At 42.4% G+C, this 27,937-nt stretch overlaps 1 protein-coding gene across 12 annotated transcripts in view; it reads right to left on the bottom strand.

Annotated features, from left to right (window-relative positions):
• The window catches only part of Itpr1 (inositol 1,4,5-trisphosphate receptor type 1), a 339,707-nt gene that overhangs the window by 162,699 nt on the left and 149,071 nt on the right, over window positions 1-27,937 (bottom strand). For 8 of the 12 annotated variants that reach the window (XM_041641645.1, XM_041641653.1, XM_041641709.1 and 5 more), the window contains 9 exons: window positions 21,162-21,257; window positions 19,506-19,550; window positions 15,501-15,655; window positions 10,397-10,496; window positions 9,239-9,399; window positions 8,759-8,900; window positions 5,986-6,144; window positions 2,377-2,549; window positions 939-1,058 (listed from right to left, as the gene is read on the bottom strand). In XM_041641645.1, coding sequence (XP_041497579.1) covers window positions 939-1,058; window positions 2,377-2,549; window positions 5,986-6,144; window positions 8,759-8,900; window positions 9,239-9,399; window positions 10,397-10,496; window positions 15,501-15,655; window positions 19,506-19,550; window positions 21,162-21,257 — 1,151 coding nt within the window. The remainder of the gene's footprint in view (window positions 1-938; window positions 1,059-2,376; window positions 2,550-5,985; window positions 6,145-8,758; window positions 8,901-9,238; window positions 9,400-10,396; window positions 10,497-15,500; window positions 15,656-19,505; window positions 19,551-21,161; window positions 21,258-27,937) is intronic. The other 4 variants (XM_041641676.1, XM_041641686.1, XM_041641694.1 and 1 more) reach the window with 1 other exon arrangement.

Here is a 27,937-nt window from a genome sequence, read left to right as displayed (position 1 = left end):
ACTGCTAGCATTGAGCAGCCACAATCCAGGGACACTTTTGCTAAACATCCTATAGTGATAGGACATTAGCCACCACAAAGTCACCTAGCCCCAAATGTCACAATGCCAAGGTTGAGGCACCTTGCAGTAACACAAGTTCTTTAAGTTTTACAACTAAAAAAAAAAGTGCACCACGCTCTTACATCTTAACTCTATTTAATACTGTCCATCTACAGTGCTACAGTATAATCACCAGGAAAAATGCTCCTTTGCTAAAAGTGAATTACTACTATTACCAAAGCAGTAATAATGGTAATTATTACTATTATCAACAATAATTATTATCACTACTTTACTGAGGATCAAAAAGCACTGCTTAAACATTTTTATTACATTTTTATTTGTTATGTGCTACAGTGGACGTGCAGAGGCCAGGGGACAATTTTCTGGAATCATTTCTCTCCTATCACCACGTGGTTCCAGGGGATTGAACTCAGGTTGTTAGGTTTAATAACAGGTGCCTACACTCTCTGAGCCATCTCACCAGTCCAACAAACTTTTGAACAATGATAATTTACAACTTTTCCCAACACTAATTAATATTAACAATGATTATTTGTTACATTCTTCATGTTTTTATGAATGGACTTCAAGGCTCTTCAACTCTTTAAGCTGTGTATCAAATGCTCCCTGGTGGGTTTATACAATTTTACAATATACAGAGTAAGTGACATAGTATATTTTAAAGTATCCTTCTGCACAGAAGATCACACCAAAAGCAAGCTAAACACAAGCGCAACTGTTTTTCTAAAAAAGGCCTGTGAAACAAAGTTGAAATTCTATCAATCATCATTAGACTAACTCTTTAAAGATGAAGGGCTAGGTTTATTCCCCATGAGCATACACATCCATTTAAGATTTAACCTCATCTTTCGTGCCTGTCCCTACATGGTACTCACTTGGTCTCAATCAGGATGTCAGCATTGGTGGGATTCAGCACAGCTTTACAAATGAGCTCCTGGGTCACAGGAATTGACTTGTTCATGGACACGCAGAGGTCAGAGAGGTAATCCAAGAACCTAATGAAGAGGAAAGAAAGCAGGATGTTTAGGATGTTGAACACAGAACAAGCAGAGGGAGCCTGACTCTTCCTCACACAGAAGAGTCCTACATTCCCTTGTCAAGAGAAGTCAGGTATATTGTAGACTTTGGTGACAGTGATCACAAGAAATCTAGACATGGCAGATGGGGGAAAAAAAAGAAGAAAAATAAAAAAATGAGCAGAAGAGAAAAAATGCTTGAGGTTAATGAAAAGGCGATAGGACCGACAGGAAGAGGACGTTCTCATCAGGAAGAGACAATGAAGGCTCTGGGACCAGAGGGGACAGGGCTAGTTGATGCCTTAAAGCCCAGGGTGGCAGGTTGGCTCTGATACTAACTGGCTATACTCTGCTATGGATTGTCTCTTGGAGACATTTCTTAACCTGACTGCATGCCAGTTCCTAGTCTATAAGAAAAGACATAGCATACATTTCTAAGGGGTTTCCTGAAGAGTAAACAAGGAGACCCATGACTATGGGCTTCCAGAGATGCCAGGTATAGGTGGCAGTTGTCATCTTTATGGCTTCACTATGAGCTCTGTCTGCAGAGTGACTGATGCATGGTGCTGTGAATTGCTTCCCATGCCACCTGAAATCTCAGGGAGAACAAAGAAGGAAGAGATGGGGGAAGAGGGAAAAGAATGGGCACAGACTTGTGTGTATAAGAGGGTGGGAAGAACTAACTTAGATACAGAAAGCATTCAAGAGATAACTAAACATCAAAGGACATGGAGATAACATGGGCAGGAATTCTGAAAGCCATAAGGCCTAAAAACCAAATGTCATTGACTGGGTGTCAAGTGAGTAGCAACTCACAGGTATTTATAGCTGCTCATTTAGCAAATAAAGGAACTAAATCTTGGGGTGGGAGAGAAAACTGAGCAGCTGGTAAACAATGAAGATGGGGCTGCAGCAAGCAGTTCCAATACCACATCCTTGTCGGGCAGTGGTGGCTCACGTCTTTAATCCCAGCAGCCAGGAGGCAGAGGCAGGTGGATCTGTGAGTTTGAGGCCAGCCTGGTCTACAGAGCGAGTGCCAGGACAGCTAGGGCTACACTCACTCTGTCTCAAAGAAAACAACAGCAAAGTTGGGGGGAAGGAAAGGTGAACAGCTGCTGAACCCTGAAGAGGCTGCAGCAAGAGCTTCTAATAGCACGTCCTTGCCACTACTCATCAAAGGGTCACTGGAAACTGGCTGGCAGTCCCCAGGGCAGCAAGCCTCGAACATAATCCAAGGGCAGTGACAGTCCCATATCTTAGATGCTGCGCAGATACCTCCTCCTCTCTGGCGCCTCACCTGGGCTCCCTGTTCTTTCGCACCAGGCTGACGAACGTGTCAATCTCTGCTGCAGTGATGTGCTTTTCCAGGAGTTTCCGGTTATTATGGAGCAGGGCGGTGATGGTGTCCTCGGCCAACACATCATAGCCAATCTGCTTCTGCATGAAGCCAAACTGCTTGGCTATGTACTCCTTTGAGGGGAAGAAACACAAGTCAACAGGAGAGATAAAGACGGTGTGATTAAATTAAACAGAAAAACTGGCATTTTATGTTTATTATTTGTTCCTATTGTATATAGTTGTATTTGGTTTGGTTCTGTCTTATTTAGACAAAAGGGGGAGATGAAGGAGAAGCCCCAGCCAATCACCTTGTTTGTAGGGCTTGTACCCCTTAGGTCAATACTTACCTATAAATCTGGTGGGTGTGCTCCCCACCTCTTCTTTGTTTGCTGTTCTTCACTAGAACCCTGGCTTCGTAAGCTCTCCCCCCCCTTCTTCACTTTATTAAAGCTGAGTATTTTATATTAAAAAAAAAAACTAGCAGCGGTGCATGAGGACTGCGGTTCAACAGGCAAAGGACCTTGGGCATCTTTCTTCAACCTTCTACCCCAGGGCAATGATGACACAGCCCTGTATAGCCTTTACTAAACCTATCACACAATGTCAGCAAGGAAAAGAAGAATCTTATCATGTACAGGTGGATATTTTCAATGTACAACATCAATTTTTGTCTACTGACTCATTCTTAAAATAGGGTTGGAAGCCTAAGACCTGGATATAGGGCATTTTCTTAATTAGTGATTGATGTGGGAGGGCCCAAGTCATTGTCAGCAGTGCCACCCCTGGGTTGGTGGTCCTGGGTTCTATAAGAAAGTGGACTTGGTAAGCCACGAAGAGCAAGTCAGGAGAAAGCACCCCTTCCATGGCCTCTGCATCCTCTCCTGCCTCCAGATTCCTGTCCTCACTGCTTTTGATGATGGAACTGTGAGTGAAATAAACCCTCCCCCGCCCCAACAAAAAAAGGGTTGGAAGCGGTTACACAACTCTGAATGTATTACTAATTCAGGACAGCTTAACCTTCCTCATTCCCCTTGAGCTGCTGAATACTTATAATCCCTATCTGGACATTTGGAATGTCAGCCCATGGCAGTTTTCTTTTTCTTGAGTTAAAAAAAATATATATTTTTTAAACTTTCTTTTTTACTTGTCTAAGTATTTTGTGATTGTGTATGTTAAGTTCTCCACTCATGTACAGTGCCCACAGATGTCAAAGGAAGGCATTGGATGCCTAGAGCTAGAAGTATAGGTCACTGTAAGCTGCCGTATGTGTGTTAGGGACTGAACTAGGTCCTATGCAAAAGGGTACAAAGCTGTTAACCACTGAGTCATTTCCCAACTTCATTTTTAAAGTCGGTAGGTTTGTGGTATAGTTTAACCTTAGTGCTTGAGAGGCAGATTTCTGTGAGTTTGAGCCCAGTCTGGTCTACATGGAGAGTTCCAGGCAAACCAAAACTACACTGTGAGACCCTGCCCCCACCCCAACAAAAAACAAAAAAAGAAAAGGAAAGAGGAAAACAACACCAATAGGTATAAAAGAGTCAGGAATATCTAGCATAATCAATTATATCCATAAATGCATAGATCCATCTTGGCTTTGCAAATCAAACATTATATTTTACAGAGATATCTGCAGAACCAAGGAAACCCCTTCTGAGAGCACTTAGTTTCTATTTAAAGATATTTCCCTGGTAGAATGCTTACTCTCCTCCCTCCCCACACCTCCCACTTCCAAACACAGATACACGGGGATGGAAACCCCCCCACCCACACACACATACACACACCACTTTCTAAGATAATTCTATTCACGAAAGACTGTTTGCTTGCTTAAGATTGAAGTAGTTCTTCAATCTGGATTTAAATTGGTCCCCTAAGTCCTAAATCCAGCAGCCACTCAGGTTTTTTACAGCAGACACAGGTCACACGCAGTCTATCCTTAAGGATGCATGGTTGACTTCAGAAGTACAGCTCTGCCACCTGCCACATGATCCATAAACTACTAATATCCAATCCAGCAGCAACAGCAGCAAGAAGGACTAGTTTGTGTACAAGTGTTATGTCCAGGCACACACTACAACCCTGATATCCCTTCATCTAAAGAATGAAGACAAAGGCAGGCTGTATGTATTCTGGTATGATTGGGTTGGAGGTAGACTTTAAAAAAATCTGCAGATTGCTGGCATGGTTATGTTTCGAAATCATCAGTAAACATTAATGTTATCTTCACAATAAAGAAAGCCTTTAACTACAAAGAGAGTTCAAACTTAAAACCCAGACACAGTGGCAGACCTTAAGAACGGTAACATTGCCAGTTTGTGCACCCTCAGTGCTACAAAGATGCTGGTTGTCCTGTCTTAGCACCACTGGCATGAAGCTAGATCACTCTTTGTTGAGTAGGGATGTCCTAGGTGCTGCTAGGTGTTTCCCAGTGTCTCTGTTCCTACCCATTAGATACCATGAGTGCTCCCAAAATGTAACATCCAGAGGGGTCTCCAGACACTGTCACAGTTCTGAATGGACAGAATCACTGCTGGTTGAGAGTCAATGATCCATCAACACATCTTGCAGTGTCTTTAGAGTCTCCATGCTGCTTATTACACCATTAGCTTCACTGGAGGAGTGTGTATCATATTTATGTGTGTGTGTGTGACACAGAGAGAAAGAGAATGAGAGAGAGATCTCTATTTATGGACAAAATGCAAATCTCTGTATAGTATACACATAGACATATAGTCACTTTGTTAGAACAACAGCAAAACTGATCTAGAACCATAGTCAAGAAAAACTAACCTTCAACAGTAGAGGTCATGAAAGGAGCGTAGGAGGAAAACAATCTATTTCTTAAACACGAAATCATTTCATGCCTAAGCCTTATGGGAACATGGCACGAAAACATACAGCAGAGTTAGGGAAATGGCTCAGTGTGGTGAAGTGTTTCTTGCACAAGCATGAACACCCAGCACCCACACAAAAGCCGGACATTGCCATAGACACTTGAAACTCTCTAGTCCTGGGCTGGGGGAAGACAAAGTTCACTAGAGCTTCCGAACCAGCTGCCAGCACAGCTCCTGGTCCAATGAGCAATCCTATCTCAGAGGAGCAAGGAAGAGAGTGATGGAGTAAAACACCTTATACCCTCCTCTGACTTCCACAGGCATAGGTGTGCACACTCACAAAACGCACATTTACCACACACAGAACACACACACATATGTTCCACATACATGTACTGCAAATGTAACACCAATCTCAGAAATATAAGTTTCACTGAAATGTATTCACAGAGGAGATTTCTTGGTATCTTTTCTATTTCTTATTTGTAAGTTGACACCTGAAAATTACACGTTTACTGTGATGCTTTTCTAGTATCTTTCTCAAGGCTCCTGTGATACATGTTTTTCCCAAACTCGCCAACCATCCGCTTCCTTTTTAGGGGCAAATTTAACAGTGGATTGACTAGTCTCTGCCCTTTAAATGCAAAGGTATATATCACTTAAAACTCATGATTAAAGCACATGAATGTCAGGGAGGAAGCCAACATTTATTTCCTAGCCATTTCAATCCCTACCTGGTTCTTCCTGTAGTCTTGCTGTGAGTGTCTCAGGACCCTGTAGCAGAGTCGGCAAATATGTCGGAAAGGAGCATGGCGCTGGTCCCCCAGCTCCTCCAGCCGTAGCATCGGGCCATCCCCACAGTCTGTGAAGGGGGCCTGCAACAGCTTGAAGATCTGTTTGTAAAAAGAAAGAGCAGTCTGCCATCACTGTGTGCTTTAAACTCTAAATCTCCCTCCAGGAAGGGATACACCTATAGGAGTAGCAGGATTACTCGGAAAGGTTTTCTCTACTCAAACTCATCATGAGAATTGAAACCTACATCAGTCAATCAGCTGAGCTGGGTTTCTACACATTCAGCACACCTAGACCTCATTGGTCCTCACACACACGGTGGAGCATCATTTAGCAGACTGTGAGGAGGGGATTTTAGTCATACTTTTATGACTTCTGCCAGGGAGAAAATAAAAAACAGATTAGCATTGATCCAGGCACTAAAACTGAAGTTGTGAGGACTTGCTAAGCCAGATTTCACAAACATCCACAGTCTAATTTTGACCTCAATTGTCTGTGCATGCCCACGCAGGCACAGGCTGACCTCAAACAGCTGGCATGCAATCCCTAGAAGGAGATTCAGTGAGTTTCATAACAGTTTGGAAACTATCTGACTGGTTTCATGAGACTATCCAACCCTTTTCCTGTAAGACAGTGTGACCTTGGCCATACCAAGCACAAGGCTCCACTGACAGGATGCAATTAGCCAACCTGCTTGTGGATTAGGTTATAAAAGCAGCCATCATCTCGTAAAACTTTGAGTGCTTGCTGAAGACCGTTGGATTTGGTGCCTCCTGGATTACAATCCTAGTAAGACCAAAATGAATGTAATTCTTTGCTATCAACTAGATTGATTTGATTTCAGGGAACACTGACTAATAGTGCAGCTCATGGCCAAAGGAAACTAGTTCTCTCACTGGAAAAAGTGCAGCATCTACAGTACTTAAGTATTGTGAGGATTAAAACGGACAGCAATTGTAAACCTCAGAAACACAGTGTCCTATGCAATTGACCAACACTGTTTTAACCCCTCATGGAATAGCTACTGTGGGACTGAACAAGGACATTAAGCCAGAATTCTAATCTGGAATTCAACACATGAAACATCTGGATGTAATTTGTTGTTGGACTTCAAACCCTGATGAAATATGAATTTTGTCTCTCACAGCCCAACAGGAAGGAGGATTTCCACACGCCAAATTCTCACGGAGAAGTATGGGGCTTTGTAAGGAGTCCTTTCATTTTGGTCACCAGCAGGTTTAAAGGAAACACTAAGCAATTCTCCCGCAGCTTTGGAAAATGCACTGCATATATTCAGCATGTGTCCTCTACCTGGATTTGCCGTGCTCCTCCCTTGAATCTGTCTGTTTATTTAATACTGTCAATATTCAGAATTTTAAAGGACCCTAGAAGCTCATGGTTAAGGCCTGGTCCCTGATGTGGCTGTTAATAGGTGAGTCTTTTGGGAGGTGACTAGATCACGATGGCTCTGATCTGATTGGGTGGATTCACAGCTGAATGTGTTCCATAGAAGAGGCCTGGTCAGGGAAGCAAGTTCTCTGCTTCCTCATGCAGAGGAGAGCAGGTCTGCCTCAGCACAGGCTCCTGACCATCATGCATTGCACCAAAGGCCAAGAGTGACAGGGTCAGTGACCATGAACCGAAACTCCTGCAACTGGGAATCACAGCAGACCTTTTCTCTGTAAGATTATTTCCAGGTATATTGTCACAGCGATAGAAAGGTGACTCATACATACAAAATGCCATCTAGACACTTCTGTAAACTAGCATTCCATGTTTATGGAAACATTTAGAAGTGATCATTACAGCTGTTCAGAAGAGTTAATATAGGCCCGCTGGGTTTGTCAAATATTGCAAATTCCCTAAACACACTATACTACTTTTGAATAACATAAAAGTATTACCTGAATGCTTCTTAGGGTACCTAATAGATGAACACCCACATGGCTCATGCCTAGCAAGTATGGTTACCTATCAGCTGGACTGGGGTACTCAGCCATGAGAAGACATGGAGAGCCTAACCTAGGTGAAAAGCCTGCAAGCCACAAAATTCCAGCTACATGGCAGACTGAATGAGGAAAACATGAACACAATTAAAAGAGGAGTGGTTGCCAAGGGTAGTGGAAGAACAATGGATGGATGGGTGGAGCAGAAAATTTAGGGGACAATGAAAATATTCTGTGGATTTTTAGGGCAATGATACTGTGATAGTACACACATACCAAAACAAAACAAAACAAAAATCAGGTACAACACCAAGAGAGGACCATAAACTACATATCAGTCTATGTTCATATGATACAAGCTCCATTCTGCTTCAGGATATTGACACTGTGGCAGGGGATACAGGAAGACACTGTCTTGCCACTTAAGTTTTGCTATAGAATGCAGGGTGGTGGTGGCGCACGCCTTTAATCCCAGCACTTGGGAGGCAGAGGCAGGCGGATCTCTGTGAGTTCAAGACCAGCCTGGTCTACAAGAGCTAGTTCCAGGACAGGCTCCAAAACCACAGAGAAACCCTGTCTCGAAAAACAAAAAAACAACAAAAAAAAAGTTTTGCTATAGACTGAACACTCTAAGAAAGGACTACTTTTTTAACAAACAATAATCCATACTACATCTTCCAGATCAGAGTCATCCATGTCTCTTCTCATGAGGAGAGATCCCATAGGCTTCTCACAAGGCTAACCCTGAAGGTCACCAAGGCACACTGACCTGTTTGAGGATATTCTGTTCTCTCATCAGCTTCTGCCGCTCTCTGTTGGGTTTGGAGAAGACGACTTCCAGCACGTCTTGGCCTGAGTTCGTTCCGCCCGTGACAAAGTAAACCAAGTCTTCCAGCAGCTTTGTGACAGACCTGAGGATAGCAGAGCTTGCTAAAGGCAATGTTCAAACTTTTACAGGCTAAAAGCTTTGTGAACAAAGTGAAGGGAAGAGGACTCATGCTTCCTAGCACCCTCGACACCACAGCTGAAGCCAATTGAGCTACCATACCTAACATGACTCTGAAACAAAACCAAGCACAGGTAAGTACAAAAGCACTGCTTCTGGACTTCATACAGTGCAGCTGCCCAGAAAGCTCAGGCCTGCCTCTCTCTCACACAGTTCTTCAGAGTCCCTATCGTCTTGTTCCCCAAGGGCTTTTGTAAGTCACAGAGGAGAACTTCTGTGTTAGCACCTGTGGGAAGCACTCACCTTCTTTCATTCTGGGTGATGGTGCCCTTTTCCAGCTTCCCAGCAATGGAGCCCAGCACCTTGCTGGCATCATTGGCAAAGTCTAGGTCCCGAACCTCAGCAGGAGAAACAGGAACGATGGCGAAGGCTTCCTTGTCCTCCTTCAGAGGAGAGGTACCAATCTGAAAGTCAAGGGAGTTGTCACATGGTAATCTTGATTGGGAAAGTAAGACGCTAATCAAACGCTTTGTTTACAGGATATTGGGCAATCCAAAGAACTTGGAGTTCTCTTGGCATTAGTATCAAGTAGACACAGGAAACTTTTAGAAGGATGTTCTCCAAATAGGAAAGTAGTTTTGATGGGACTGGTGAAGTAGTAAGGGGGTTATTATATTTTTAAACAATTTTGCTACATCTGCATTGTGTATTTTCATTGCACATGGTAGTACTATGTTACAAAGAGATACGTCCATGTGAATATACACTGTGTGGTAAGAAGGAAAAGGGCAGAAGGAAATATGAGGGCAAATACAAGCAATAGGAACAACTTATAATTAAGTAGTATTTTATTAAGAGAAAAAGTAAATATGTAAAATGGCAATTACTGACTCATACATTTAAAGAACATAGAGATTATACCTTTCTTTTAATTTTTCTGCAAACCTAAACATACCTATAAGGTATAAGGGAAAAAAAATTCTGAAAAGAAAAATCCTGGACATATTCATGACATAGAAGCTTCGTGGCTGGCGGAGAAGAGGGGTGATGGTAAACAGGGGTGGGGAAATCTCTTTTAGATGCACAAAGAGTGGATACTCATCACATACACTGAGAGAGAAAAATACTGAAGATGCGGGGGGAATCAACCAAATATCAATGTATCTCAAGACACAAGCAGGCATTCCCATAGCCAAAGCCAAGGCAGACATGAAATGATTGCTCAACAGCAAGGGAATAAAAGAAAAGGCCTGTTTATTTTCAAATCCTTGAGCTGGCTTCACCCAGGTATTTGATCCCTTGGGATAAATTTTTTCATCACATCAAGTTTGGTCAAGACTGTACTCTTAACCAAAGCTAAAAGAAACAAAACAACAGGGAAATTCTCCAAAGTTCCCTATCTCCCCATCTGCCATCAAAGGAGCCCTTTTATCAGAGCATGAGGCCAAGTTCTGGACTTACCTTCAGCATCACAGGTTTTTCTTCCTCCTTGTCGATGGGAATGTTTGTGCTGTGAACCCAGGTATTTGTGCACAGGTGTCGGAGACGGACATAGGAGTTTCTAAAGGGAAGCAATGAAAAATTTCAGACAGAAGGACATTGGGGTCATGATAATGTGGTTACCATGCACCACACTAAAGGAAAAACAGTAGCCTGGAGAAACAAAAGAACAAAACAGACTTTAAAAGTTACTGATCGACACACACAATGAACTCATACAAATCCATAAGAAACATGAATAATGAAAATGGGACAGACACAGGCAATACTTTAATGCTAACATATAAACACTCAACTTAGTACATCATTAATACAGAAGAAAGTTCTATTTTTTTTTCTATTCCATTCCTCAGATCCCAAGGCTGGGAAAAGTTAGAATGTAGAAGAAAGGAATTCTCCTAAGTTTTTAGGGTAGGTGTTTTGTTTTAGTGACAGGACTGCTCAAGGACCTGACATTCTAGATACGAGCTATACCACTGAGCTGCACTCCCGGCCCCTGAGCACTGCTGGCTAGAAAGGAATAGTCACAACTCTAGAAAGGAGTCTGGTTGTTGGGACAACATGATAAATGAAATACAAACACATGAACATAAATGACTGCTTTTATTTACAAACTCCAACTTCAGATTTTTCCAGAAGAAAAACAGCACAGGTGCAGGGTGTGTTACAAAGATGTTCAGTCAAGTGTTAGTTGTAAGACAAAACTGCACCATCTGATTGATGTCCATAAAAACCTAGTCCATTACAGTATATGGAATGCCAGTTTCTTAAAATAATAAAAGGTGACAATCACTTATTTGAAAACACATCCACAATACAGAGTTCCACTAAGATCATTCAAAGTAGCTCACAGTTCCACGTATGACAAATCACATGCTACAGTTGTGCACAGAAACCTGTCTGGAACCTACATGAACCCAGGATCTTAAATGCAGCTGATTTCCTCTGAATAGTTGAATCATATATAGTTGCTACTTGTTTATTTTTCTCCACATGATTTATTTTATGGTTATTTCTTTATATGATAAACATACATCATGTTTAAGACATTTTCAACACATCTGCACTTCTGAAATAGTAGAAAACAATGGAACGCGCTTCACCCTTCAACAACTGCCATTCCTTTAGTGAGACAGAGGAGAGGACACCCAGCAAGCAGCAGTGACAGGAAATGGGCGCTAAAAAGCACAATCAGGAGACAGGTGAGAAGGACTCAAAACACAAAAGCATTCTGTTACAGGAAACCGTGATGACTTTGGACTTGAACTTTAGACACTGGCAGACTGGAGCAGACCAGGAAAAGTGGAAATCATTCAAAGGAAGAGTCATTTAGGACCAAGGCATACCATATTTATGGAAGAGCCCAAGCGCAGACATGCACCTTCAGTAGACCTGGCCTTCTTTTGCTGAAACTGTCATGAACATTTTGAGGCCAGAAGAGAAAAACCCTAGTGCTATTTACTCTGACTAAAACGAATCAGACAATATGGAGAAGATATTATTTGGGGTATTTGCATTTTTTCCCTTTTGAGTGAGTTTGGTTCATTTTCTGTATTTTCAGAGTACAATCAAAGCTCAGAGCATAGTTTTAGTTGGATAATTATATTATATAGAGTCCTATAATAAATAATCTTAATCCTTAACTCAAAAGCCATGTTTTTGAGCTAAGTACACAAGAGTTGTACAAGTAGATGTCCTTCCAATACTCTTTAAAATTATCTAACGCATGCATACTGCAACTTTATTATCTGATTCAATATATCCGAGATTGGTTATTTTCCCTTTTATTTGACTCTGAAGAATTCTTTGTCCACTGACTATTACAAAAATGCAACTGCTGATACTACTTGTGCACATGTCTAACTTTATATATTACAATCTGTAATAAGAAAAATACAGCACATTTTAAAATGACTTAATGTGTTAGCACACACAGTCATGAATGGCATCTTAATATTTTCTTTTGGGTTCTCACGTGTTCTTCCAACTGCCCTCCTCCACAGCAGAGGTTTTATATACAGAGAAAGTAATATATTACTCTCAATGGATAAGGGGCCCTATTTTCCTCTGGCCCTAAGGATGGCAGCTAAGGACGAGAATGAAGAAAAAAATATTAAGGCAAAGATCCAGCAAGATCATAAATGAACACACTGGCAGACCATGCCAGGGCTATTATCTCCCGAGGCTGAATGTAAGTCCTCGCCTCTTGTTTCTAAGCTTAGAATCAGTGTGAGGACTGCTCACAAAGCAAGTTGGCCTACAAGAAGCAGTAATGAATGCACAAAACACAGCGGAGGGGTCTCAACCAGCGAACACCACTTAGCCGGCCAACTAGAAATTTAAACTTGCCTTCCCCCTGGGATTATGGGGATTTCTAAGTCACTGGGGAACACAAGCTGGTTCCCTCTTTGCCAAGGAATGTAATAAAGAAGATTCTCATAGACAGTGTGATATTTTAAATTACATCTTTTAGTTCTTCATTAGCCTGACAATCCCTCAGCACAGATTTTCAATGTTAAATTCTAAGAAAAATTCACTAATTGTCAGAACTTGGCAAATGGAAAATTACTTAAGCTACAATATTCCTGAGTTATGCAGACCAACACCTATTTACATGGAGAAAGGAAGTTTTAAAATTCAGTATTGGGCTGGAGAGGTGGCTCAGCCGTTTAAAGGCTAGGTTCACAACCAAAAATAAAATTCAGTATTTCCTACCTCAAAATATGTTTTAAATGACTTCAAAATGTATCAGAAATCTAAGTGTAAACAATGAAAATAAAATCTCAGAAGAAAATATCACTATAAAATCTTGTGGTCATGGCTACAGGGGAGGAAAGGCTTAAGTGGGGGTGGGGTGGAGTTGGGGGCACATCAACATATTTTAAAGACTGGGGAGAAGGGGACGGCTAACTCCAAGAAAGAGAATATGAAATACTACATGAAAGCCTACCTCAACACAAGCCAACTTAAAAACAAAAAAGTATACAGATAGCAGAACACTGTGAAACGAAAAAACAGGAGTTTGAGAATTAAAAGACTGAGTGCGAACAGGAGGGGGAGGGAGATGAGAGAGAGGAAGGGGTGTAGTGGAATATAACCAAAACTCAAAATCTACGAAAAGGCCTTATGGAAGCCTGTCAGCTAGTGAGCTCATTTGAAAACCCAACTAAAAAAAATAGTTTGAACAGAATTATCCTGTATAAGAGGACAATGATGCTTCCAGAAGACTTGGGCTAGTAAATGAACAAGGCACTGGATACCTCCCTGTGAGTTATTGATAAAGAAAAATCCCAGTGTTTTTCTAAAGTCACACAAATTATCGCCATTGCTCTTGGTTACCCCAGGATAACTACATATCAAGAGCTTATTGCTAAAGATACTACATGATCTGGCTCTAAGACAAAGGGAAATCAATCTCATACCTTCCAGGACACATTCTCCCTGCTAGCCACTTTCATGGTAACAGAAGGTACTATCCAGGCTGTTACGATAGAAGAAGCCTTATCCGCTGCTGGACCCTTCATGTTATAGTACCAACCTGACAGGGATGAAATGGCAACTTGTGCAACAGTGACACAACTGTTATAGGCCAACCACATTCTGACTGGATTTGAGGTCTGCTCCACAGGAAGAAATTTGATGCCTTGCACCCAGGTCAAAAGTTCATGGATGGCTAGGAATGCCATAGGCCCTGGAGCAAAATCTGCTATTATTTTTTTTGCTAAATGGTCATATGATCAACATGTCTTCTAAATAGTCATGCTTATACCAATAGACCTCCAGTAGATTAAAGCTGTCCTCAACTTTGATCATAAAAGCTTCTTTTTGTGGTAGACAAAAGTCCATGGAAGAAGGTGTAGCTGGTCAGAATGCTGAGAATAAGGGACAACATTCAACTCTAAATGGGATATCTGTCATTAATCCAACCACTACCAGGGCTCAGAGAACATCACGGTAGAGGAAACAGAAAAAAAGTCTAAGAGCTGGAGACTCTAGCCTCCCTCAGATTCTCAAGGGATGAACAAGCCAACAGAGCTTAATAACTAGGAAATCTGATTGAACAGCAAAGGGAGGCTGTCTTACCTTGTAATATTTTGTTTTCTATGGGTAATGCCTTCCATTTCTCCCTCTTAGAAGGACAGTAATAGCAATGCGCACAAGTCAAGGATTCTGAATTGTGATAACCATCACACAGGGGGTGATGTTATACCCCCCTAGCCCACCCCAAGCTGAGCAGGAAAGTGGCAAGGCAGACACAATGAAACACAAAGGTGGACTCAGTGAGGGGCCTCATGGAAATCCAGTGAACACCAGGGAGACACCAGCCACCCAACACAGAGCTGAAGAGTGAGATGTAATGTCCAGACACTCTGCCTCAGCCATTTACAAATATGGTTCCGCTACAGGACTCTGACATGATACTTTGCTTAAACTCACTGAGTCCCAGTGTCTTGCTATAAAAGGGTGCTACCTCACAGGACTTCAAATATGATAAAACTATAAATTATGTAAGATGAGTATGGTATCTATTTAGCACTGTGCTTCATACATACGACTACTTAGTTGGAAATCAATGGATGATATAGTCATGAATAATATTGTTGAATTTAGTAAGAATAGATTTTGACAAGATGCGTTGGTGTACAATTTTAATATCAGGACTTTGGAGGCAGAGGCGGGAAGATCTAGGTGAGTTCCAGGCCAGTCAAGGAAACATAGTGGAATCCTGCCTCAAAATAAATGAGTAAATGACAGACAGACAGATGGACGGATGGATAGATGGGTGGATGGATGAATATAGACAGACAGATAAATGGCTTTGGGGGGTGGTCAGTGAGATGGATCAATGCATAAAGCACTTAGAGCATAAGAATGTAACTCTACGAAGGCTGGAGCCATACCTCAGTGATGAAAAACTCCAGCAGGGTTTTGTTCCCAGCACCCACATGGTGGCTCACAACTGCCTGTAAATTCTGTGGCCACGATGCTTTGCATTTCAAGAAACACATCCAGACCATCAAGACTAGTCCTGATTCTCATAGGATAAGGAATTTTAAAACCATACCTTGGGACAAGGCTGTCACCTCCACGAAGAGTTGTGGGGTCTAGCTCAAAGATGGAGGAGATGTCATTGCCTTCGGGCACGGAGACCAGAGAGTATACCATTTTCTCTTGGGCATTTCTCAACCTACTCCGAGATGCATCCTGATCTGGGTCCACCTGAAAAGAAAAGGGATCAAGTGAGGAGCTCTGTAGGTGAAAGCCTCACTTACCACCATCATGCCACAGTCCACAGGAAGAGAGGAGGAGCAACAGTGAGTGTCAGCAGCTGGCAGGAGAAGGACCACAGTTTCAGAGCAGACCTATAAGGTGACCATCGGCCACCTGACCCCAAACTATTTATTCTCAACTTCACTGTGTCATCATACAAAATGTCCCAACCCTGTGAAGGGACAACAGCAGATGACTATGGAAAAAGCTATTGGCAACCAAGATCTTCACTCCATATAGCCACACCCATGTGCAACAGCTGGGGAGCAGAGCACTTGAGGAAGCTTGGCCCGTGAAACTGGTTATTTGTGGTGGTGTTAATTTATAGCAATGGTTGTCTGCCAAAAATATGACACAAGTATTTCCTAGGAAAAGAAATAAAATAAACCCGGATCTAAGTGTCCCTGAGTTTGACAAGTCACTCTAGTCCAGAAGAACACACTGGTTTATTGATTAAGAAGGCTACTGATGACAAAGCAAAGGGCCTCTCATGCTACAGTAAGATTTGGTTGAAATGAAAGAAAATCCGTCCCAGTAAAACTTGATGAACAATGATGACTAGGCAACTCTAAGACACATTCTCATCTCCAAAGCAAAGTCCATGTGCCAGAGAATGTTCGCAAGTGGGCTTAGCCTGAATGCCTACTCAGATGGGCTCTGCTTCTCTTTCAGCTCGGAAACCACACAGGCAATTCTTTTCAATGCCAGACCACATGCCCTGTGTCTGCTGGGAAAACATGGTTTCCTCATCTCTGGCTTGCTTCTGTCTGGCTGAAATGTCACTTCTTGCCCAAATGCAGAGGAAGACAGTACCGGGAATACACAGCAATCAAGACCAGGAAGTCAACTCAAAGGAAATAGAGAGAATGTGAGAAAACTCAGCTCCACAAGGCTGAGATCTAACTTTCATTTCCACAAACAAGTAAATAAGTTAAGTGAAAGTTCTTTTACTCTTATATAGATCTGTAATCTCAGATAACAGAGCTACTGGAGAGACTGGGGGTTGGTGGAGGTTATGGTGATGCTTAATCCTCAAAGTTCAAGACTAGCCTAGACAACATAGCAAGACCCTATCTGAAAAAAACAAACAACAAATAGAAACTTAATTAAGAAGTTCTCTGGAAAAGCCTGGGATAAAACCGGACTCTCTGAACATAGAGGACAATGAGGACTACTGAGAACTCAAGAACAATGGCAATGGGTTTCTGATCCTACTGCACGCACTGGCTTTGTGGGAGCCTAGGCAGTTTGGATGCTCAACTTGCTAGACTTGGATGGAGGTGGGGGTTCCTTGGACTTCCCACAGGACAGGGAACCCTGATTGCTTTTCGGGCTGAGGAGGGGGGGGGACTTAATTGGGGGAGGGGAAGGGAAATGGGAGGCGGTGGCAGGGAAGAGACAGAAATCTTTAATAAATAAATAAATTTAAAAAAGAAGTTCTCTTAATATATATATATATATATATATATATATATATATATATCCACACACAAATCTGAGGGTTTTTATTTTCTCTACCCTAAGGTAACATCTGCAGCAGGAACACTCTGTGCCTTTGGTTGGGGAGAATACTCGGAAACTGTTTCCTCCTAACTCTTGCCACCTGAAGTGTTCTATACACACTCTCAACACTGAGTCTGAACCAGCTATAACTAAGGGCTTGGTTACAGGCAGTGACAGCTCAGAGACTCCAGCAGGTCTAGAGGAAACTGTGGTTTCAGTAAGCTTTCTCTGCCTAGCAAGGAACCCAGCCACACACTCTGGTGTACAGTCGGCATATGCCACCTAGTGGGAAGAAAGGCACAAATGTGATGAGCAGCGGAGAAGAAGCTCTGGGACCAGGCAAGTGACCACCGATTTTAAGAGCAGCACACAGCTAGTTAGATCTAACACTTCATTGATGCCAACTTCTAGGAAAACCAAGAGCAGGTGAGAGAAGGACATTTTTACCCAGGTTTATATGACTCAAGACTTCCCATTCTTACTCCTGTGCTAAAGAGGCAATGTAGAAAGCAGGGCTCTCCCAGAGCTAACACCTGCCTACAGAAATCAATGCTGGGCTTCCAGCCTCTTGGGTGCAAGTGAAACCCTCTCTACACACTCATCCTTCATATGCAGACCCAAGTCCCAGCAACCGTGGGACCATCAGAACAATGCCATCTTGGTCTACATCCATCCTGTTGGTATTTCATTGGCATGGGGAAAAGCGAGAGTCAGAAAGAACCTGAGATACATCATGTTAGGATTACCCACCAAGGCCTTTCCTACCCCTTGTGAAGTCAAGACGACCTGCTGGATATGAAAGTCCCAACTGGTCTCGTGCAACCTGAAAATGTTGCTTGTCCAGAGGAGGGAAGTGAGGCCTAGGGAAAGAAAGCAACTTGTTCACAGTCACAGAGCTAGTTAGTATTTCAATGAAGCTCTGTCTTTCTTCCCTCCTTCCTGAGTTTGTGATCACAGCACTTTATCTCACACTGAGAATTACCATTCTCTTTCATACACAGAACCCAAAGGAGCAGTGCCATCCCCCAGAGCAACAGTGGTTCACTAGGGCATCTACCCTCAAATGAGCCATGGCTTGATATTCATGCCAAGGGTCAGACTCCCTCAGTGATACCTTGGCTGGCAGCACTGAGGTCACACATGGTAGGTTCCTCTCTAAAATAAAGAATGTCCAAGGATTAAAAAATGTCTAACAAGAAAATAAAGCCAGGCCAAGGATTCAGACTAGCAGGGAACTGGATTAGGTCTGTTTTCCAAGATGGATTAGCATTGGAGGATGAGCTTTCCAAATGCCTGTGGAAGTAAAAGTGACAGAAAAGCAATGGAAAAATGAAGATGAGGCACAGGCACCCTGTGGGGCACAGTGAGAGGAGGAGATGGCCCTAATAAGTCGATGTAGCCACAGTCAGAAATCCTCAGCCACGATGGCTCAGATTCTTTCAAAGCCAACTTTGTGTCCAAGCATAACTAGAAGGTTAACCAGGATCCATGCATCTTCATTTTGAGTCATCTTCACCTCACTTTTCCCTCTTTGATGTGCCGTTTCAATTTTACTAGAAAAACAAGTACCCTCAAGACCATCTACCAGACCAACCACTGAGAACAACATATGCCAACAGACAGCAATGGTCTGGCATTCTGTTTGTTTGAATTCAGCATAATCAAGCACTCTACAAAGAACAATTTTGTGGAAGTCCTTATGCCCATGAAACATGACCCCTGCCTTCTTGAGCCCCTATATGGGTACACTCATACCCCAAGCATAAACAGCTAAATCCATTTTGCACAGAAATTCCAAATCACATCAGAACCTAAAACCCATTTCTGTACTTGTAAAAAGCAAGGTTAGAGGTTAGGCACCTGACTGGCCCATGTGAGGCCATGTGTGAACTCTGAAGTTGAAAGGATATTATTATTCACTATCACTCCAAAATCTAGATTAGTCACAGGTCAAGGTCCACAGCATTAAGGCAATTCTTTGTAAGAGGCCAACTTTGACAAGGACTACCGCCATCTCCCACCCAGAAATATTCCAAGAGATGCTATGCACTTCTCCAGCTTAGAGGTGACTGAACACATAGGAAAAGCATCAGAACCAGCAGGGCCTGGACCAACCAGGCCATAGGAGGACATGACTTCCTTTAAGAGAAGCACAGAACAAATCTTGTTGAAGGTAGCACCTGAGCCTTCCCCTTCCCCGACACTCAAAGGTCACTTGACAATTTCTTAAACGGACTCCAGAGGATTTGACCTCAGCCTACCGGACAGAGACACAAAGGCGCTTGCCTATACTTACTGAGGGCTGAAACTCCAGGCATTCTTCCTCAAAGTCAGGGTCTACCTGATGAAAAAGAATCATTAGGAAATTAAAACATCTATTGCTTTCTCCAGGACCAGGACCCATCTGCAGGAGACGTCGATGCCTGCAGCCATCCTTGAACAGCTAAGAACGTTGTCCCTTCCCTCCATTCACAGAGCCAGCATGCCACAGCGACAACACAAGTCACACAGATACGATACACACAGAATAGTCCACCGGTCACTAATAGACAGTTCAGCTCTGAGTACAGACAGGGAAACACAACAGATTCGCTAGGAGAGTAACAGTACAGGCCTAAGATAAAGATGATGTCAACACACAGTCACGGATGACCCTGCTTACTTTTAGATAAAAGAAAAAGAGGAAACAGGAGGCCTTTAGAAAGAGCTACATTTACCTGAAGACATAACAGAGAAGACAACCATCCTTAGTTTTTAGCCATATGATTAAAGGTTTTAAAAGTTGCTTAGTAGGGTCTCTTCTTCCCAAGACTCCATTTTAAATGTCAGCTTAGACTCCTTCATGTTTGCTTCTTAAGCATTTCAAAATCATCAGTTTGGACAAACATCAGACACCCCCGGGAGTTTATAAATTTAGATTCGAAATTCCTAGGGCCAGGGGTAGAAGCAGCACTGACACCTATACAAATCCTTGGAAATCCTGAGCGAGTGGGGCCAGATAACAGAGGGGTCTTTTGACGTACTACTGGAATCTGTATGTCCATCTTCTGTATGTGCATACTAGATTGTATACATCTTCCATCAGATCAGAGTAAAACTCAACATCTGTTACACAGCAGGATGCTCCTTAATTTAAAACAAAAATAAAACTGGAAATTCTTCCTACCCTTCAACAGAGTCTTTTATTTCCTAAAAGCACTTCCATAAGTTAGACACGGTGGCTCACACTTGGGAGCCCCAGTGCCTAGAGAATTCCAAACCAGCCTGGGCTGCTGAGGGAGACCATGACTCAAAAAGATAATTGGAGAGCCTGGCACACTGTGGCATAAGACTTTAATCCCAACACTTGGGAGGCAGAGATAAGTGGATTCACAGCCTGGCCTACATAGTAGTTTCCTGGTCAGCTATATAGTAAGGCTTTGTCTGAAAAAAGGCAAGAAAAAAAAAGAAAAAGAAAAAGAAAAAAGAAAAGAAAAATTTGATTCTTGATATTCTTTCAAGATTGATGATGCCTATGTCTCCCCCTAAACTCCAAGTAATCAGATTTCTCTATGAAATTCTCTAGTTCTCCATGCACTTCAATGCTTGATTTTATAAACCATGTGTCCAGTGCAGACAACTATCACACGTGTTAAGAGTGGGTCTGGTAAGTACAAGCAAAGAAATATACAACAACAAAACAGAAAAATCACTCTACAAACCTACGTTACTTTCTACCTTCCTTTTTTCTCCCTACTTCATCAGGACGCCCCTGTCAAGTCCCACAGTATGCCAGCTATTTGTAACTTTCCTCTTCTACAGAAACGAGATAGAAGAAAACAGAAAGGCAGAAGGAAAAACGTGGTGGCTGAGTACTCCCTTGAGTTTCCAGGCGTCCAGCAGCTATAGGAAGTGAGGAAAGATAATCAGAGTGACTTCACTTTCCAAGAGAAAACCATGTGCAGCTACTTACCTCTGCTGCCAAGTAATGCCCTGTTGCCAGGTGCTTGAACCGGAAGAGGCTGTTCCAGTATCCAGCTCCACCCCGACATGGGTCATGCTGGACCACCTGCAAGAGGAAAGTTAGTTAACGGGTGTGGAGGAGCTGTCAGCCCACACTGAGATGCCACTGAACTGGAGATATCACAAGTCACATTCGCTAGTGGTATTTTTAAGATGGTGGTGGTGGGGACACAAGGAGGATGGGTTCAGCACCATTCTATACAGCTGTGGCAAGCTTCAGGATGGAACATCTCAATTGGAGATGCAGAATCATTAAAATGATGCTTCTCCATTGAAGAGATTGTCTCCTAGTTAACATACAATGATTAGAATAAGAACTGCAATGCTATTTAAATCTTCTGCCCCAATACTAATGAAATATAAGACTGTTTTGCTGGTTGTACATATGGGTGTGCATGTGTGTGCATTCATCTTGTGCTTGCACATACAGAGGGCAGAGGTTGACTTCAGGTATCTTGTTCTATTGCTCTCCCTGAACCTAGAGCCTTCCACTTTGGCTAGACTGGCTGACCAGCAAGCACTTGGGAATCTCCCTGTCTGTGCTGCCTAATTCTGAGGTCAGGGTATGTGCCACTACACCCAGCTTTTATGTGTAAGTGGGGATCCAAGCCCATGGCAAGTGCTGGGCCATTTCCCTTACCCTGTAAATCAAGATTCTGAAACTCATCCATAAAACACACAAGTTGATAAGATGGAATTTCAGAGATCGCTCCCATACATGTACTTGTGTGCTGCAACGTATTTGCAGACTGAGCTTTGAAGTGTGAGCGTAAAAAGAGTCCGGGGCAATTGACCATGGAACGGTCAGCTTCTAGCCATGTCAATGCATCTGAGATATGTAACTACTGTGCCACAACATACAGATGGCATCACCACAGGGAAGGAGAAAATTAGGAAGATTATGAAACAAATGCACTTGTTAGACAGGATGTGGTGTATGCCTGTGTCTCTCAGAGCAGCAGCAGCCTAATAAGGGTATATATAAGCACAAGGCTCATGGCGTAATGGAGAAAATCAGAGCCGGGGAGGAAAAGCCCTAGAGAAAGCTCCAGAAATTTGCATAAGTGTTTGACTGAATATAAAACCACCAACATCTAAAGACCCCATAATATATATCCCCCAAGATGATTAAGGCTGGCATAGGAATATAGTTCCGTGGCACTTCTAGCATACACAGAGCCCAGGGTTCATTCCCCAGCAACACACCCACACATGTGTGCATACACGTACACATGAATGTGACTCATATACACACACCTGAAATTTGAATACTCCCAGAGTTTTCAAGGGTCGAGAAATGATTTTGGGAGGCAAACCTTGACAGAGAGATTCAGTGGACCATGTTGAGCATTTATCATTAATAACGGAGCCTCACAATATAGACTATTCTTCCTTGACCTAGGAATGCATGAAAATGAACCTTCACAGGACCAGGACCAAACTGATTCACAGGAATGTAACTCTGACAAAACAAATCTCCTTTTTTCTAAAAAGAACAACAAATCCTATTTACCCAATAAAGTTACACTGCAGCTTCTATCAAGGAATTACAAACTCCTATACTGTAAAGCAATAAGGGGGTGACCCCTTAACTCAGTCAGATAACATCAAATAATCCAGGTTATGTCAGGGTCAGTTGGTCAAAGCAGAAAGTGTATCTGGAAAATAATGACCCCAATATCATTATTGACAAATACCCATAGAGTCAAGAAACCAAGGAGCTCTGACAGGATAGGCACGCATATAAGAACATCATAGTTAGATTTATGAGATGCTGATGACAGGGAACAATGATTTCAAAACCATTGTACTCACATCACAAGCAATATAAACAAAAAAATCCAGCAGAACTACTTTTGGGGAACGAAAGCCCCATGGAGAAACCAGAACCATGATACGCTGATGAGAACTGATAGTGTGCAGACACTTTAGGAGGCAGCCTGGGTACTCTGGGTAGAGTCCACTAAAACCTATCACCCATGATTCTACTCCCGAGACATGAAAATACTGCACAGGACAATTAGCACATAAATATTCATAGTTGCATTCTTCATGAGAGCCAAATATTGAAAATTACCCAAACATTGTCAAATGATACATACATACATACATACAAAGATAAACCCATATTATGAAATATTACTTGAGTGTAAGGACATAAAGTACTCACACATGCTAATATGGATGAACTCTGAAGCCAGTATTTGCTACATTTAAATGTGTGTAGCCCTCAAGTCCTACACTGACCTCTAACCCCTAAAGCTAGGCTCAGAGCCTTATGAAGGGAACCTACACCCTTACACAAGACTCCAGAGAACTCCCTAATACCCTGTACCACATAATGACATTTAGAAATCAATTTCCAGTATTGTTAGAGCAACCCCAAAGCAATCCCCATGTAAAGGAAGTCACACACAAAATATAGCTTACAGGGCTCTTCACTGAAGAAGCTGATTCCATCTCAGGGAAATGGAATGTAGTGGGGGCTGGAGGGGGAGAAGTGACTGCTAATGGGGACAGGTTTCTTTGGAGATGACAAAAAAAATACTCTAAAATGTATAGGGCATGGCCCCCATGAATCTATTAAAAATATTTAATTGTATATTTTTCAATGTAAATATACAGTGTGTGAATTGCTTTCCAAAAATCTGTTAATTAAAAGAAGGGAAAACGTTTATAATGAAGTTAAAACAATGGTATTTCCACAAGTGAGACTATAGACAATTTGTCTATGGCAGGACTTCACTACAAGAAACAAGGTAAGTTCTTCTGAAGAAAGAAATTCTCGATATAAACTTGAATCTCTGTGAAAGAACATAGAACTTAGGATGGTAACTATGCTAGCAAATAGGAAAGATTCTGTGTCGTCCTGTCGTCTTTGAAACATGAACGACAGCTTCCCTGGGTGCCCAACATTTTTGGCTTCTCTGACTGATACCACGCTAGGGGTTCCAGCCCACAGCCTGCAGATTACAAGGGCATACAAATGTTTATATGAAGATGTACAGGCCACTGGTTAGACACCCCTGAGAACAAAGTAAATAATAAAATGAAGTGATGTTTATGATCCATGTGTCAACAACATAAATGACCAGAACAACCCAAAGGACAGTAGGGAGGAAATGGAAGGAAACTATTACAACACGCCACTATTACAAATGTTAACTAAAGTGCGTGGCTATGCCAATAAATACATAATGAGAATTCAAGAGCTCTTTTAAAGTTTTTTTTTTTAATTCTACTTTATGTGTATGAGTGTTTTACCTGATTGCATTTCTGTACACCACGTGCATGCAATGCCCAAGCTGGGCCAGAAGAGGACATCAGACTCCCTAGGAATGGAGTTACAGATCATTGCTGGCTGCCTTGCGGGTGTTGAAAATTGAACTTGGTTCTTTAGAAGAGCAGCCAGTGCTCCTCTCTCCATCACCCCTAGATCTATTTTTTTTTAAAAAATCCATAAAATACATGGTGTTGTTTTCCTTCTTTTATTTTGAAGGAACACTTACGTTTGCAGTAAAGCAGAAAACAATTTAGAGAAAGAATAAACATTTTCATAGGAAATTCAGAAAAAATAAAAATAAAAACCTATCAGGAGACAGCTTTTCATGGAGTATGAAATGGATAGCAGGTAGTCCTTAGAGGAAAAATAGAAAATGTTCCCCAGTGGGTTTTCAAGTTAAATCCCCTTGGAAAATTAGCATCTTTGATTCATCTCAATCAATTTTGAACAAGTAAGGCTTGGGAAACTGTTTAGGCCCTGGAGTGAGACACCATGACTTCTGTAGGCTTATACTCTTCCATCAACTTAGGTTCAAACAGGGTGAAAATCTGTTTATAAAATGTCAACTATGCAAAAATATCCTGCCCACTGAAAAATGGAAGTGGTTAAGTCAAGGAAATGACTGTTTGTTTTTTTTTTTAATGCTATTATTTATTTATTTATTTATTTATTATGTATACAATATTCTGTCTGTGTGTATGCCTGCAGGCCAGAGGAGGGCACCAGACCTCATTACAGATGGTTGTGAGCCACCATGTGGTTGCTGGGAATTGAACTCAGGACCTTTGGAAGAGCAGGCAATGCTCTTAACCACTGAGCCATCTCTCCAGCCCATCTGAGCCATCTCTCCAGCCCATCTGAGCCATCTCTCCAGCCCGACAGTTTGTTTTTCCTCTACTTCCTAGATGCTCAGTTTTTTCTTAAAACTTATGCATTTACCACTTCCAGTTAGCTTGGGGAGACCACTGCCCTACCTACCTCCTTCCTTTTCCTGCTTCCCTCTCTGCTTCCCTCCCACTCCCTGACTCTCTCTCCCTGCTTCCTCCACTCTACATCCCTCCCACTCCCTGACTCCCTCTCCCTGCTTCCTCCACTCTGCTTCCCTCCCACTCCCTGACTCCCTCTCCCTGCTTCCTCTACTCTGCTTCCCTCCCACTCCCTGACTCCCTCTTCCTGATTCCTCCTCTCTGCTTTCCTCCCACTCCCTCTTCCTGCTTCCTCCTCTCTGCTTCCCTCCCACTCCCTGACTCCCTCTTCCCTTCCTGCTTCCTCTGTTTCCATCCCACTCTGACTTCTTCCTGCTTCTTTCTTTCTGCTTCCCTCCCATTCCCTGACTTCTTCTTTCCGCCCCCTTCTTCCTCTGTCCACTTTGTTCTTCCCATGACATTGTTTTGAATGCAAAGGAAAAGCACACACAAAAAAGAAGAAAAAAAAAACTCCCTAGGGTGGGAACAAGGAGGATATCAGTGACCAAGAAGAAAGTTCTAGCTCTCACAGAGTTTGTAATCCAACTGGATCGACTGGCCCTAACAGATGTGAAGAGCAGCCAAAGAACAAATGCTACAGATGTGGAGAGGAGAAGGGAAAGAAAACAGAGAGAGAAGCTCCTCCCAAAATGGTAGATGGATGGATGGACAGCCGGATGAACAGATGGACAGAGACAGAGGTGTCTTTTCATCATAGCAACTGCAGCAAATTATCTATACAATACCAAAATGAGCCTATTTCTTTATCCAGAAAAAAGAAAAGAAAGAACATATTTAAATGGGCAAAGTATTTGAGCAGAGCCTTTACCAGAAAAGATGCACAGACAATAAATCAGAGGAAAATTAGCAGCATAACTGCTCACGTGGGGGGAGGGGGAGGGGCACACAAGGCATGTCGCCTTCCTTCACATCTATTTCAATGGTTAATGTGGAAAGGAATGATCATATTGAGTGCTCATGGTTGAGAATTGGAAGGAATAACAAACTTTGTGCACTGCTGGCAAAAATATAAAATATTCTTTCCACTTTACAAAACAGCTGGGCAATTTCATTTTTGTTCTCAGTTCCCTTTTAGTTTTGGTTTTGGTCAGGGTCTCTATAGGTGACCCAGCTTGACCTTGAACTCACAGCTATCCTTGGCTCCCAAATGGTGGAAATAGAGAAATGTCACCACACCTGGATTCAGACTGGCAACTTCTTATAATGTTAAATGTATACCCAATATAGGCTCCAATGATTTCACTTGTACGCATGTGAACACATGAAAGCTTACGTCTAAGCACAAATGGCTCTGAAGCTTTATTCAGCTCCCAATTAGAACCCCTCAAATGCCATCAACAAATGGTACATCTGCAAGCTGCATGGGATGCAACAACAGAACACCCTGAGGTAAGACAAAGGGATGGACTGTCTGAAGGAGACAATGACACAGACTAAGTGAGGACTGCTTAGCCTAAAGGCTGCTCTGTGACATTCAAGAAGAAGCTGGCTACCTATTGGAGGCCACCTATCCAGGAGAAAACCAGGAGTGACCAGGAACATGCTGAGGGACATCTTTGGGGCTACTCTTCTTCTGGCTCTTGATCTGGGTGCTGGCTCCTTGGCCGAGGAGATGTGTAAACAAACACAGACTTTTGTGTTTATGACTTGCGTATTTTGCTGTATTTGTCTTGATTTCAACCAAGATATGACATAATCAAGGCCAGAAGGAGGGAGAAGGAAGAAAGTTGGCAAGTAGAGACAGAAATGTAGCCACTACGAGGGAGATTTCAAGTAGGGAGGGTGGCTCTGCCTTCCTTCATGCTCTCAATATCTCTATGGCCAAACATTCAATTAAACTTTTTCTTGGTCTTACAACCTATGCCTCAGAACAGAATTACCATCTTCTGTAAGCAGCATGCTGACTGTGCGGTTACTCAAAACACTTTGCCACATTTCTTCCTGCCTGTGAGTGACATTCCCAATGCCCTGCAGTCGTGAAAGGTGCAATTTGAGGCTCTCTGGTCTCCAATGAGTTCATTTTCCCATGTTCATACTGTGTTGTCCCAAAGTCGGGTTAGCCAATGATATTATGCCAAGGCTGTATCATATTCTGTTTCCAGTTCCTAGCCTTCCATGACATGACCAACTCCACTTATCTCCCTTCTAAAATGCAGATCATCTAGTAGATACAAGCTCAGATGCTAATTCTCTCAATGACAATTATTTGACAATTCAATGCATGCATATAATCCATTTGTTCTGTTTACTCCCTCCACCTTCACTATCAGCTCTCATCCCCTCCCCTCTACCTTCCCCTTTCCCAGATCATGACTTTAGGTTTTGTTTTGTGATGCCTTTTAACAGGGCCTTTTGTGTGACCATCCAATAACATTTAGGAAATCTTAATCCTTACTCAATCAGTTCATTCTCCTTTACCAAAACCTCCAGAGCACATGAAATGCCCCTCCTGTCACG

This window comes from Microtus oregoni, unplaced genomic scaffold, assembly GCF_018167655.1.
Source record: "Microtus oregoni isolate MIOR12 unplaced genomic scaffold, Mior012 000002F_ref0000024, whole genome shotgun sequence".
In the NCBI taxonomy this organism is placed as follows: domain Eukaryota; kingdom Metazoa; phylum Chordata; class Mammalia; order Rodentia; family Cricetidae; genus Microtus; species Microtus oregoni.
The sequence above is the reverse complement of the archived record's forward strand: the minus strand, read 5'-3'. Positions and strand labels throughout refer to the sequence as shown.